Below are 14,935 nucleotides of genomic sequence, written 5' to 3' on the forward strand. Positions count from 1 at the left end.
GCTATGCTAATTCATTGGCCATTTCATAGGAGGTGGCAGCTGATGTTGTAATGATAACTTAGAGGGCACCAGCAGCAGGAAAAGTTTGCTAAAAATGGCTTTTATTACAAGGCTTTCCTGAGTTTGGCTGTCCCCTGACATTATGTCATTAGGAAAAACTGATGCCTCTCAATAGAGAAAAAAGAAATCTGTTCCCGAAGCAGAGGCTTGCTGAAAGCTATTAGCTGTCTCCTAGAAATCACAACATTGAAGTTTTCACAGCAACCGCAGCAACACATTGTAAAGAAGCACGGGGAGTGTTTGACTGTCTGCCTTCTTTATTACTCATTCCTCTGGGGGAGGGGAGGAAAGAGGATTCGTTTTATAAATCCATTCATACTTAATAAGGCAAAGCATAACTTTGATGCTTAAAAATAACATCACTGGGACTAGAGAGATGGCACAGTTGTTAAGAGTACTTGGTGCCCTTGCAGAGGACCCAGGTTTGATTCTCAGCACACAACCATCTGTAACTCCTGTCTCAGGAGTTCTGATCTCCCTGCAGATTAGATGTACATGGTCTCCTTACACACAGGCAAAACGCTCATACACATAAAATAAAACTAAAATCTTTAAAAACAATCACTTGTGGTTGCTAGCAAAATTGGAAGCTATTTTTCATTGTCCCTCTTTGACAACAGGGATTAATTCTTGGACAACAGCCCATCCTCTGAGGCCAACCAACTTTTTCAGCCTCTGTGTCTTTTGCTGGACCCACTGCTCCAGCATTGTTGGGATCAGCAACAAACAAGTTATGCCTTTCTTGCAGTCTCTAGTCTGACTTAGATTTGAGGGCTGTTGAAAAGGTGATTAGAGGGTTGGAGGGATACCACAGTGGCTAAAAGCACTTGCCTGGTAAGCTCAAGGACCTGAGTTCAGATCCTCAGCCCTCACACAAAAGTTAGCCTGCAGCTTCCTGTAATCCTGGTAGTCAGAAGGCACAGGCAGGGGAGCCCCAGGGCCCGTTGGCCAGCAGAGACTATGAGGTATTGTTGAGCTCTGGTTTCAGCATGAGACCCTACCACAATAAATACAGTAGAGAGTGATTGAGGAAGACCCCCAACATCAGCCTCATGTATCCACACACATGAACATATACCTCCACACATCTATAAACACATACATGAGCCACAAAGGAGGAGGAGGAGAGGTCTGGATACCCATCCTCAGCTCCACCTACAATCCCAGCAGACTAGAGACTGCAAGAAAGGCGGCATAACTTGTTTGTTGCTGATCCCAACAACAAGGGTCCACTCAGCCTAGAGTCAGCCTTTTCCCTTTCCCTGGTTACTAATCTGGGTTGCTGAGGCTTTGCGACAGCCATCAGTAAAAGCAGAAGCTACTTAGGCTCCGGATCTTCTGTCATCAATATCTGAGACTCTGGTAATCAAGAGTTACCACCGTAAGATGGATGGCGAAGAACACAAGCCCATAAAGGTGAACCCCGTGTTCCCACTCACATTCATGGTTCCATTGATCTCGGCCACCGACTCATCATCTGTGGGGAACTGATAGATCTGGACTCCATTGCTCACAAGCTCACTGGTGATTTTGATCTTGAACTTTGCCAGCTCACTCTTAGAAATGGCATCTGACTTGGCAATGATGGGAATGATGTTCACCTAGGAAAAAGAGGAACAAAGTGGGAATGGTTGTTGTTGACTAGCAACCAACAACTGCATAACCTAGGACTCCCATTAGTGCCCAGAGGGGCAAGCTCAGCAAACAGATCCAGCATTCTCCACCTTTGGCCAAACAACAATATAACAAAAAATAATGAGTGCTTACTATGGGTTGGCCACTGGCTATGGCTTAGCGTAATTAATCTTAACAGTAACTTTTCCAGAAGATGTTTTTACTAGTGTTTTACCAATGTGAAATTGAACCACACAGAGGTTAAGTAACTTGTCTAAGGCCACAGGACAAATAAGTAGCAGAAGTAAAATTCAAATCCAAGTCAGCCTTATTCCAAAGCTAGTAACAACTATGAGCTATCTACCTTGGAATCAAGGTTACCCCTAGAGTGATTCAAAGAAAGATGACAGGGAATCTGTGGTTTACAAGGTGACAGGTGGACATTTGTTGGTAGCAGTAAGTTGTCCCAACCCATTCAACCTAGGCTGGTCCAGCAAGATATAACACAAATCCACACAGGAGGTGTCAGAAAAAAGAAGCAGGGACAGAACTTGGTGATGATGAACATGTGCCTCTCTAAGTTAGAGCATCCAATTAAGCACAGAAGACCCAGTGTTACTAATTTGTCATGAAACTTACACAGAAATGATAGACCGGGGCTGGGGATACAGCTCAGCTGGTAGGATGTTAGCTTAGTTCCATCCTCAGCTCCACCTACAATCCCAGCACTGGAGAGGTGGAGGCAGGAGGATCAACTCAATGTCATCTTCAGCCTCAGAGTGGGTTTGAGGGTAGCTTTAAGTTTCATGAGATCCTGTCTCAACACACCACCCCCTACCTCACCCCACACAAGGTACTAATGCTTGAGTTGGAAGGTTGGTTTCTGGGTAAAGAAAGCAGGTGCGAATGCCCAATTTCAGATAGCCAGAGAAAAGAAGGCCCAGTGCAAGCCCAAATCCCTCTAGGATGGGAGAAATGTTTTATTGTTAAAGGTAAAGGAATCTGGCATGGGAGTGGTTTGGGGAGACAGAGCATGTTAAAGCTCATATTCTTGCTAGTAGACCCCATTGGGGCCCTGTGAATGATGCCCAGGCCTGGAGCTCTGAAAGGAGATTGTGCGAGCTTTAGAACTGAAGTCCTGTCTCATTCGAACTTTCCAAGTCCCCCAAAGGCTCATACCACATAGCTTCGGATGCTGGTTTAAGACCAGGACTTGCAGTTATCTTCTTTGAAGTCTTTGCCGGGATTGGGGGAGTGAGGTCAAGAGATCAGAATCTTTGCCAAATCTAAATCTCCTCTAAATCTCCTTGTCATTTTTTGGCCAAGTCCTCTTTGGTGCACAATAAACATAAACTGAAAACTGCTTACTTAATGCAGCCCACCCACCAGGCTGCCCACCACATGGCTCATTGCTGTCCTATACAGTGGCATGCTGGGCATGAAGACATTTCAGGAGCAGCCTATTATTCATGAGCAGTGAGCTCATTGCTGCAAAAATGGAAAAACTACTCTTATTCTGATTATAGCTGACATTCAGTTTTTATAATGGCGATGCTACCAAATGACTACATGTAAATTAGACTTTTGTGTACTGAAATAAGTTGCAGCGAGAGAGCTGAAGCCAAATCTCAGCTTCATTACACGCTGTCTGTGTGACCTTGAACAAGCTATTTGCCTCTCCATGCCTCAGAGCTCTCACGTGTAAAATGTGACTAACCATACCTGACTACACTAGGTTATCAGAAGGACAAAAACAGGGCCCAGTCTTTATTGCTGGAGACAACAATTCCACACTCTTATCAAACACCGAGAAGCTGAGCATGCCTAATTAGAGCCTTCACCCCTACTGACAAGTGTTCATGGTACTGGAATATACTCCATACACTACCAAAGGAGAAGGACAATCACCCAGCCAGCTACAAACCCTGCAACCTACAATGGTCGCCAACCTGAGTGAGAGGCTAGTGTAATAGTGGCAGAACCATTGTGGACGTAACAACAACCATCTAGTTGGATTTAAGGGTCACTCCATGAGATGGAACCCATGCCTGACAGTGCTATACCTGAGACTGGATAGGGAATGGGCCTAGGGGAAAACCAAATATTACAGTTCTGCTCAAAGAACACTGCACAAAATGACTCCTAACGACATTCTGCTATACGCATAGATCAGTGCCTTGTTCAACCTTCATCAGAGAAGCTTCTTACAGTAGACGAGAACTCACGCGGGGCCCCAAGACCAGACATCGTACAGAAAGGGAGACTTCGGAGCATTCAGTCCCAGTGAGATGTCTCCATCAAACTCCTTCTCTGAGGACTTAGAGATCTATGTGAAGAGGAGGTGGAAAGACTGTAGGAGCCAGAGGGGATGAACGACTCCAAGGAAACAGCACCTCCAAGACACAATGGGACTGATGCAGGCATCGACTCACAGAGACTGTTGGCGGCAGGCACAGGTCCAAGCCATACGGAATCCAATTGTTGAGATGTAAGCACAGGCTCCATCTCTAACCAGTAAGCTGTCTATAACTGACACCCACTTGCAAAGGAAAAAGTGGATTTTTTTTCCATGAAGTCTCCCAGAGTATGCCCCAGGCCCAGCAGTACATGGGCGAAGTGAACTCAACGGTGTTTTTGTAGATGTCTTGTCTCACATTGCTTTGTTTTCTTATTAGTCTTTACTTATAGATTTGGTTTTTGTTTTCATGAAGTTTCTTTTAGTTTTCTTTTTCAATGAGAGAGAGAGAGAGAGAGAGAGAGAGAGAGAGAGAGAGAGAATATGGAGTTGGGTGTTGGGTGGGGAGGACCTGGGAGAAGTTAGGGGAGGGGAAAACCCTGATCAGAATGTATTGCATAACATTTTTTGATTAAAAAAGTAAATGAAAATTTAAAAATTACAAAAAATATAATAAAACACTTTTTGTTAAACAAACAAACAAACAACAAAAAAAGGGAATATTTCACTGGCTAAGCTCTTTCTGCATTAGGTTCCTGAGAGCTCACAAACACGTCTGGTGGGCAAGGTAGTCTGCCTATAATTCAGCCTCAGAAGGCAAAGACAGGATTCCCAGAGCAAGCTAGCCCGCACGACTAGCCTATGGCTGAAACCTGGCATGGTTGAGACTCTGCCTCAATGAATAAGGTGAAAGGGAGATGACAGGATGATTCTGATATCAATCTTCAGTCTCCATATGCACAAGCACCCACATGCATATGCACCTACACACATGTACGAGCATGCATGCAAAATGCATATGTACACATGAAAACATATAACACAATATAAATGAAAAAAAAGATGGAGTATCATGTATAAGCACACAGTATTTGGCACATGCCAAATGTTAGGAAAGAAAAACTATAGTAATTGGGCTTTTGAAAGAATCCAGTGTTCAATTTGTTTTGTTGCTTTGGTGCTGGGAATTGAATGTGGGGCCTTGCACATGGCTGGAGAGATGGCTTAGCAGTTCAGAGCACTCACTGCTCCTGCAGAAGAGCCGGCTTTGGTTTCCAGCACTCATGTGTTGCCTCACAGTCATCCTTAACTCTACTTCTAGGGAATTCAACGTCTTCTGAAGTCTTTCCGCACCAGGCATGGTGCTAGGGTTAACATGCATACAGGTAAAGTACTCCAAACCATAAAGTAAAAGAAATCTAACTTTTTAAGGAAAGAAAACCACTTTCCATTGCAAACCCAGCACCTTCAGCCTTGAACAGCCATCTGGCTTGTGTCCATCTTTATTTCCAAGACAGACGGGGTGGAAAGCACTCAGGCCATGTCCGTCCCTAATATTAGGAATCCAGATGACAGCATATGACACAAATGCAGGATCTTTAATATCATCTTTATAGAGGAAGGTAACAAAGGATTGGATTAGGATTCCATAAAACCTCTACTGGAATCCAGTACTCATTGTGTATTATATCAGTAAGAGTCCAGCTCGCACAACCCCAGGTCCTGCCTCATACCTTACTATCCAGCTTCTTCATGGTTACTAGGTCCAGAGACTTAAGCGAATGCCCTGTCGGGGCAATGAAATACAAGCAGGCGTGGATTCGGGAGTCATGGTAGGAGTGCAGTACTCTCCGGATCTTCAGCTCCTCCTGTAGGTAGGCCTCAAACTGAGCATCAATGAATTCCACGATGGGCTTGTAGCTAGAGCAGAGAGAAGAGAAATGGCTTCAAATGCTTGGGCTCTGACAGTCAGTCCTAGTTAGAAATGCAGTGTCCTGCGTAACTGTACCTTCCCTCACGTACTCTGGCTTCTCTATTTCTTCTACTGTCAGCTTTGGTCGACTTCTTGGTGCATACATGAGCCCAACTTATTTCTTCAGGGTGGAATGACTATTTCTCTTTCTTTATTCCAATCCTGTGTTTGCATACCTCAGAGCTCAGTTTAATACCTAACTCCTTCCTAAGCCTTCTCTATGTATGCTCAAAATCCCTTCTGTGATACAGCAGTGTAAATATATATGTGGTATTAGCTTGCTCACTGATGCTTCCCAGGAGTTACTGTTCTCTCAGATCCATGGGTCCTGAGGCAATCTGGAGTCACTGGTGGGCTCTGTAGTTGGGATGACATTCCTTCATATTCGGCCCTCGATCTAAGCCCATTAGAGGGTTCCTGCATCTCCTTACACCATGCTTTTGGACCAGAGCTGTGTACACAAGACAGCTCTGTGATCCGCCTCAGGAGAATTATGTACAGTGCTGTGGGGTCTTTGCTCGTTCTTGCAGCAATGAGTGGAGCACACCAATTAGCAACCTCCACAGCCACATATTCTTCTACTTCTCATCGAAGCAGCCAGACAAAATTTGATAAAGATTCTTCCCCCATATCATCTATACAGGAACCCCAGCTCACTCAGTATCCGTGCAAAACTCCCCTAGGCAGCCTCCATGACTCAATAAGACGTATTCATTCGATTGCTCATTCATTCATTCCTTTTTTGATACAAAGTCTTATTATAACCTTGGTAGTCCTGGAACTTGCTATGTATACCAGGCTAGCCCCGAGGTCTCAGAGATCTGTCTATCTCTACCTCCCCAGTGCCAGGAATAAAGGCATCTACCACCATACACGTAGCTCAGTCTGTTTATTTTAAGACAACGTCTTGCTACGTAGCCTAAGGTGGCGTGGGATTTATTATGTAGCTTAGGCTGGCCTCAAACTCATGAACCTCCTGCCTCAGCTTCCTGAGTACTAGAATTACAAAAGTGTACCACCACACCTGATCCATCAAGGCCCCCCAACATTAGCGAGTCTATAGGCTGTTAGTCACTGCGTGAAAGAATTTTCTTCAGTAGTGTACCCACTGGTGAGTTGCCCATGTTTCTATAACTAATCCATGCTCCTATATGTAACCCCTAATTAAACTACACATACACAAAGGCATGGAAGTAGAAGAGGGAGCTGTTGAGGTGGCTCAGGGGGTGAGGGCATCTGCCACCAAACCTGAGGACTAGAGTTTGAGTCCCAGAGCCCACATGATAGAAACAGAAAACTGGAGGTTTTCTCTCCAGTTTTTCTCTCGAAGTCTCGCCCTCTGACCTTTATATATGCACCATGGTACACATGTACATGCACACATGCATGTAGGCACACACAAACAAATGAAAATATGATTATTAAAATACCTCTATTTATAGAAATAAAAGTAAAAGAGGGGGCTACTTGAGATATGGGAGGAGATCAGCGGAAAGGGGACCAGAGAGGGTAATGGGGAGTGGATATAATAAAAAAATACACCATGTACATGCACAAAAGTGTCATAGTAGAACCCATTATCATATATTATTAATATATATTAATTTTTTAAAACTTCAAAAAATAGTCAGCTCACTCCTCCTCCCTGTACTGGGCCTTCATGGAAATTCCTTTCTTCCTTGACCTGTCTGCACTGATGCCACCCAAATTACCCTGGCAATCTCTTCCTTCCTTTTTAAAACTATACTTATTTACTGTTTATATGTGTAGGTGTATGTGCCACAGCATAAGTGTGGAAGTCAGAGGACAACTCATGAGAGTCAGCTCTCTCTTTTCACTATGAGAGATCCAGGGGCGGACCTCAGGTCACCAGGCTTAGTGGCAAATATCTTTACCTACTGAGCCATCTCAAGGGCCTCTGCTTCACCCATGACCCTAACATCATGTTTTCCCTCTAAGTAGGTCATTTCAGCTCCAGCCCTATTCTCTTCTCATCACGTCAGTTTGCATACTGCCTCTCCACTGCAGATGCTGCCTCTCTTCAGGGAGAAAGAGATTCATTCTGTCAGCCCAGGGCAGGGAGTTTTCAGATTCTGTTGCCAGAAGAGAATGATCAAAGGGGGACATGAGCCCAGCCAACACCTCCCACCTGCCGCAGCTCCCTACGTGAGCCTTTGTGAAAGGGCCCCCAAGGAGCGAGGAAGAAAGCAGCATTTAAAAAAAGAACCACAGCATCCTTCATCCCGAGAATCAACCGGGGACAGGAAGAGATCCAGGTATCTCTGGCCCCCCAAAGGGAAAAAAAACTAAAAATATCATTCATTCTTTCTTTCTTTGATTTCCCCCTCCCCATCCTAGACTGTTTTGAAGCGCAAATGATCCCTTAGGTAGCAAAGAGTCTTAGAAGGCTCCTGAAGAATTCACAGTGAGAGCAGACGCAGCTAATTTTCAGCTGGGTAGCTGGTTTGAATAATATGATCAGGGCATGGCTTTGCTTTTCTCTATTACATAACTTCTTTTTTTTTTTTACTTCAGTTTTTGCTCCACACAAAGGGGCAGGGGAAACAGAAGAGCAGATTTTTTTTCCCCTCAGCTTTCTTCCTCTTGAATACCTGAAACTCCATGTTCATCTTATCCCCACTTCATCTGGCCCCCAGAGTGTCTGAAGGGGTGCACAGACCAGTCAGACTGCCACCAGGGTTGGGTTTAATGAGATCTGAAAGATGGCTGACTCATCTTTGTCTCACTCAGCTTTGTATTGCCAGTATCTGGCCTGCTGTCTGGCACATAGTAAGGATTCCACCTACTCTCCCAGCTCCCTCACCTCTGCCCCCATGGAGGAGCTGCCCTCAGTGGCTATCTCTTCTCCACATGTTGCTATCCTTACTGAACTCCATTCCGGGGGCACAGAAAGCATCTGTTTCTTTCTTTAAGGCACTATTTTACTCATGCCCCTCCCAAGGTATGGCCCACCCACTAGTTCCATGGAGGGCTGCAGAAGACAGCTTTCTTCTAGCACTTTCTTCTCTGGCAGACTGTATCCTTCTTCATGACTACAATTACTCTTTTTCCCGTTAAGGTAATAAGTTTGTGACTTTTACAGAACATTTCACGCAATTCTTTTCTAGCATGTAAAGGTGTTTTGCCTGCATGTGTGTCTGGGCACCTCATGCATCTCTAGTATCTATGGAGGCCAAAAGATGACAATGGCTCCCCTAAAGCTGGAGTTACAGACAGTTGTAAGGTCCAAGGTGGGTGATGGGAATTGAACCTGGGTCCTCTGGTAGAACAACCAGTATTCTTAACTACTGAGCCATCTCTTCATTTTTATCCATACAGTTCTAAACACGGATAGAATTTAGAGAATCCACAAACTTGCACAGGAATGAAATACATCTCTATGTGAAAATTTCCACTTTCTTCAGTTACAAACTGAGACAATAATGTATAGTATTGTCTGTAGGACCTGTGATTTTTCTATGCAGATCACTCATATTTTTCTTTCTCATTCCAGTGGTTGTACATATGTCAAAATAGCATATATATCATCCACCATAGTTTCTGTATTCTGGTAATTATGAAGCCTGAAAATAGATATTATTTTGGAACTTAACAGAAGCATATGGGTGACTAAATCATAATTTAAAAATATTTTGATAACTGTATTTTTAATGCAATTGTTACATTTTCAGCATTCAGAAGTTATTTTGAGAAGGAGGCCATGGGCTAAATGGCACAATGGTCTATGGAGACACTACAATAGGGTACCGAATAGGAAGTACTGGGAATTCTGCTTTTTTTTTTTTTTTTTTTGGTTCTTTTTTTCTGAGCTGGGGACCGAACCCAGGGCCTTGCACTTCCTAGGCAAGTGCTCTACCACTGAGCTAAATCCCCAACCCCATTTTTTTTTAAAGATTTATTTATCACTTTATTCAGACACACCAGAAGAGGGCATCAGATCCTGTTACAGATGGTTGTGAGCCACCATGTGGTTGCTGGGATTTGAACTCAGGACCTCTGGAAGAGCAGTCAGTGCTCTTAACCACTGAGCCATCTCTCCAGCCCAATTCTGCTGCTTTGATACCATTATCAAGGACGGTTTTCTGAGGGTACAGCATCCGAGCTGCAAGGATGAGCACCACCAGCAACTCACAGTGAGATCCAGAAGGGCAATGGAAGAGCAGTCTGTAATAATGCTCCTCGCAGAAGCCAGCCTGACAAGTTTAAGCAACGAAGAAAGGTGGGGATCTGGCTGGGCAGTGGTGGAGCACGCCTTTAATCCCAGCATTCAAGAAGCAGAGGAAGGAGGATCTCTCTGAGTTCAAGGCCAGCCTGGTCTATATAGTGAATTCCAGGACACCCAGGGCTACACATCAAAACTCTGTCTAAAAAAACCAAAACAAAACCAAGAATAGAGTAGAAAGGTGGGGAGCTAAAATTTAGTGAGTGTAAGGAGAGTGAAGAAACTATTAAACAGAGCTACACAACAGAAGCAGCCCACATGTCTATCAACCAATGATTGTGTAAAGAAAACGAGGACTAGCCAGACATTAAAGAGCTTCAGCTATAAAGAAATTCTAATGCAACCTGACTAACACAGGTGTGGCCCTGGGATCCATCCCCAACACTGAAAAGAGGGGGAGGGGCTGGAGGGAGGAAGACACTCATCTATAGACAAATTCCATGTGATTTCATTTATATGAAGCACCTGGACCAGTGAAATTTTTAGAGACGTAAATTAATAGTGTTTCAGGCAGGAGAGATGGCTCAGTGGTTAAGAGCACTGAATGCTCTTCCGGTGGTTCTGAGTTCCCAGTTCTATAATGGTATCTGATGGCCTCTTCTGGTGTGCGTGAAGACAGCTATAGTGTAGTACTCATAAAATAAATAAACAAATATTTTTTAAAGGGATTCCTGGAAGCTGAGGTGAGCAAGGAATGGAGACATGCTCATTGAGTTTTCTTTGGGGGTGAAGCGAATGTGTGGGAACTGTGCAGAGGTGATGGCTGAACAACAGACAGTGGTGGTGGCAGTTGTCACTGTATTAAATGCCACTGGATTGTTCCTCTTCATCTGAGTTCATCAGGAGCCCCAGTGGTTTGGGTACATACTGGAGTCTGAGAAGTGCTGGCATCTGTCATTAACCTGTTCACCTGACTGAAACCTAATTCTCCCCAGGAGACACTAGGAGTCAGCAGCCATCTCCAGGATATGTTTCTTTTCCCTACAACCCATGCACCTTGAGGTAAGATAAGGTAAGTCATCGTGGAGCTCTTGTAGACAATTCCTCTGGAAATCCCTTCTTCCTTCGTGTCAATGCAAACCCTCTTTTCTTTAGAGACCTAGCCTATCTTCCTTCAAAAGTACCTGGCTCAATCTTTCTCCCCACTCTACGTGATTCCAATGAACCTGCTACCAACTCATCAGTTTTCCAGTCTCCAAATGCTGTGACTGCCCTGACTTCATAACTTTGGCTCCCTCTGCTCCCCACCCAAGAAATCCTCCCTGTAACATGTAACCCTCTGACCACAATCTGGTGTCTACTAGCTGCCTTGTGTCTTTGATCCTCCTAAGTGTGAGTTGTCTCCTCAGAATGCTCAGGAGTCTGGGTCCCTTCCTTCTTTCACAGGATACCAAAGTCCTCCTGATCTCAGCTCCTTGTCTGCCAAAGCAGAATCATATATGACTGGTCAACCGAACCACAGTTTTGTTTTTTGAGACAGGATCCTGCTATGTTGGCCAGCTGGTCTTGAACTTTGGCTCAAGCAATTGTCCTGTTTCAGTCTTTCTAATAGCTAGGACTACAGAAGTGCCGCACTATGCCCATTATGAAACATTCTTATCGACACCTTCAGCTATATTCCAGCCCTGTCCTTCCACCCCGCCGGCCTAGTAAAATAAGAACTGAATAAATTTCGGGTTCTGACTACATTGCTGTTAAAGTTGGCTGAACACAAGTACAAAACTCTGGTTCTTGACACTTTTATAATTCATGGCCTGACAACTCCCATGTGTCCTGGGTCACAGAACCCTGGCAAGGGAATAAAGAAAGGACACACACACACACACACACACACACACACACACACACACACACACACACACACCGTGAACCTGAGATCACGTTAGGCTCTGCTACCTGTATCCCCACCACCTGGAACCTCTGTGTGTTTATTAGGTACAGCACAGGAGCAAGGGCTAGCTAGTCTCTTATAGGAGGTCTCTGGAGGCGAGCAGTTTCCAGCATAAATATTTGGGAGGTGGGGACTACAGTTACTAGTGTTTGCACACACTGATCAATGATAAAAGGAGATAGAGTTGCTATTTCTCTTGAGCCTGAATCATATGGCTAATAGCCTTTTCCAATCGTCCCATAGGTCCAAAGGCCTTGGGATATCTTTGACATGGCCATGCCCACGTCAAAATATACATTCATGTGGGACATCTCTTGGGCTTTTCTCTGCTCCCTACAAATGCCTCTAACTGCATCCGAACCTCCAGAGTAATATAACAGGCCCCTTGCTTGGCCTTGGCTGGCTCATCTGCCACTATTCTCTCATTTATCATTTCATCTTTAATTTGATCTCTCCGGCTCCAAAATGATTCTCGACCCCATCAGTCACATGACAGTCTGACAGCTTACTTTACCGACAGAACTGAGACCACAAAGCTCATACAACCTCATCCCCTGAGCTTTAAAGAAGGACCCACCCTCTCATTTCCTTCTCGTCTAAGGATGAAGTGTCTCTTAGCTTTGCAAGGCTTGTTATCCCTGTGCACATGGTCTCATCCCTTGCAGCCTCTTTGAAATCCTTGTTCCATGCTCTGTCTCCTCTCTTCCTACTGACGCTTTCCCCTCAATTTATGAGCATAATTAAGTCTCTTCTCATCTCAAAAGAGAACTCTTTTTAATCTAATCCTTCTCAACTCTGAACCTCTCCAACAATGTCCCTGTGCCTTCCCTTTCCTAAGCAGTCAAGTTTGGAATCTGTATCTAGCACAGATGCCCAATAAATATTTAATGAGTGGAGAGAGGTCCCTTTTTCTTTCCTTTTCAGTTTTTTAAAGGGTCTCATATAGCCCAAGCTGACCTCGAACCCACTATATATCGGAGAATGACCTTGAACTTTTTTTGTTTTTGGTTTTTTTTTTTTTTTTGCAGTAGATGGTTATTAACACAGAGACCCACAACTGCACAATATAAACAGTGAGAGCTCCCAGGCCTAAGTGGGATGTCTTTACCAAACCCTTCCCTTCTAGGCTCAGGGATCTATGTAAAAGAAGAGATGGAAAGATTGCAAGAACCAGAGGTGACCGATGACTCCAAGGAAACAGCATCTTCTGGACACAACAGTGCCAATGCACATATGAAGTCACAGAGACTAGCACAGCACACACAAGACCTGCACAAGTTCAAGCTAGACAATCTTCCAAGACAGAGAAGGGGAAATGCAAAATCCCATCCCCAACCAAGAAGCTATTTGCAGTTGATACCTACTGGGAGGGGAAAATCAGTTTTTTCCAATAGATTTACAGTGGCCATATCAAGCATGTTCCAAGGCAGGCCCCATGCTCAGGAGGAATCAACCAACACAAATAGACTCCATATTTTTCCATGTGTTTGTTGTTGTTGTTGTTGACGACATGATTCAGTGATTTATTTTCTGTTTGATTTGGGGTTTGTTTTGTTGTTTGTATTCTTGAATTTTTTTTCTCTATTTGGAGAGAAATTTGGGTAGGTAAGGAGGTGGGTAGATTCCGGGAAGACTTGGAGGAGGGGAAAGAATATGACCAAAATGTAATATATGAAAAATGTAAAAATTAAGAAATATTTATGTATGTTTTTATGTATATGGGTGTTTAAGCTGCATTCACGTATGTGTACCATTCGGGTGCAGTGCCCTCAGAGGCCAGAACAGGGCATCATATTCTCTAGTACTGGAATTACAGATGGTTATGGGCTGCTCAGCGGGTGCTAGCAATTGAATCTCAGTCCTCTGGGAGAGTAGTCAGTGCTGTTAACTGCTGGGCCATCTCTCCAACCCCTATATTCATTTTTCTTTTGATATCTCAGGCTCCCATATGATTCTTGACTCTCTCAGTCACAAGGTAGTCTGGCAGCTTACTTTACCAACAGACCTGAGGCTACAAATGTTATACAACCTCATTCCCTGACCTTCAATCATTACTCATTTTTAATCACATGTATATGTGGGGTGATATGCACACATGAATATGAATGTCTGGGGAGGCTAGAAGCATCAGATCACTTGGAGTTATTGTTACAAGTGGCTATGGGCTAGCTGACATATTGCTGGGAATTTAACTCTGTCCTCTAGAAAAGCAGTATGTACTCTTAACTGCTGAACCATCTTTCTAGCCTTATGACCCTGAACTTTTGATCTACCAAGTTCTGGGATTACTGGCATGTACCACTATACTCAGATTCAAATAGAAGTTTCTTGAAAAAGAACAATCTTTTTCTTCAGATTTTTAAAACTTCTAATTCACTTTTAAACTCACTGTAGACTATTTTCTATCCCGAGTCAGCATCCTAGTTAATACATCTAATGGATACTTTTGCTATCAAGTGATGAAACCTTATGAGTATTTTCTTATTTTTCCCTACTAATGTATAGCTCATGCATTCATTCATCAAAAACAAACTGAACACCAGCTACATTCAGGGTAGTTAACTTGTACTTATCCTTAACAACTTCAAAACTTAGCCCAGTCTTTTCTTACCACCTGCTCACCCTGCTTATCAATCTGTATTCTGGTCTCTCACAGCAAGGTTTGGCCAATTGCTATCCCTTCTTGTTTTCACATGCGGAACCCCTCTTATCTATTACTGTACTTAACCCCATTTATGCATACATATTCATTCCCTCTACTAAGAGGGAATGTGTTTTATATTCTAATAGTAGGCTGGCAGGATGGGTCAAAGGGCAGAGTCATTCGCTGCTGAGCCTGACCTCCTGAGTTTGATGCTCTGGTCGCACATGGTGGAAGGAGAGAGCCAACTCCTACATGTTGTCTCTGCCCTCCAGGCA

The 14,935-nt window shown here is 43.9% G+C and overlaps 1 protein-coding gene across 11 annotated transcripts in view; it reads right to left on the reverse strand.

Annotated features, from left to right (window-relative positions):
* Window positions 1-14,935, reverse strand: part of Septin6 (septin 6) — a 76,595-nt gene that overhangs the window by 28,265 nt on the left and 33,395 nt on the right. For all 11 annotated transcript variants that reach the window (XM_087600820.1, XM_087600818.1, XM_087600815.1 and 8 more), the window contains 2 exon segments: window positions 5,644-5,830; window positions 1,500-1,661 (listed from right to left, as the gene is read on the reverse strand). In XM_087600820.1, the coding sequence (XP_087456946.1) occupies window positions 1,500-1,661; window positions 5,644-5,830 (349 nt within the window).

The sequence above is a fragment of the Rattus norvegicus genome, chromosome X (assembly GCF_021556685.1).
Source record: "Rattus norvegicus strain SHRSP/BbbUtx chromosome X, alternate assembly SHRSP_T2T, whole genome shotgun sequence".
In the NCBI taxonomy this organism is placed as follows: Eukaryota; Metazoa; Chordata; class Mammalia; order Rodentia; family Muridae; genus Rattus; species Rattus norvegicus.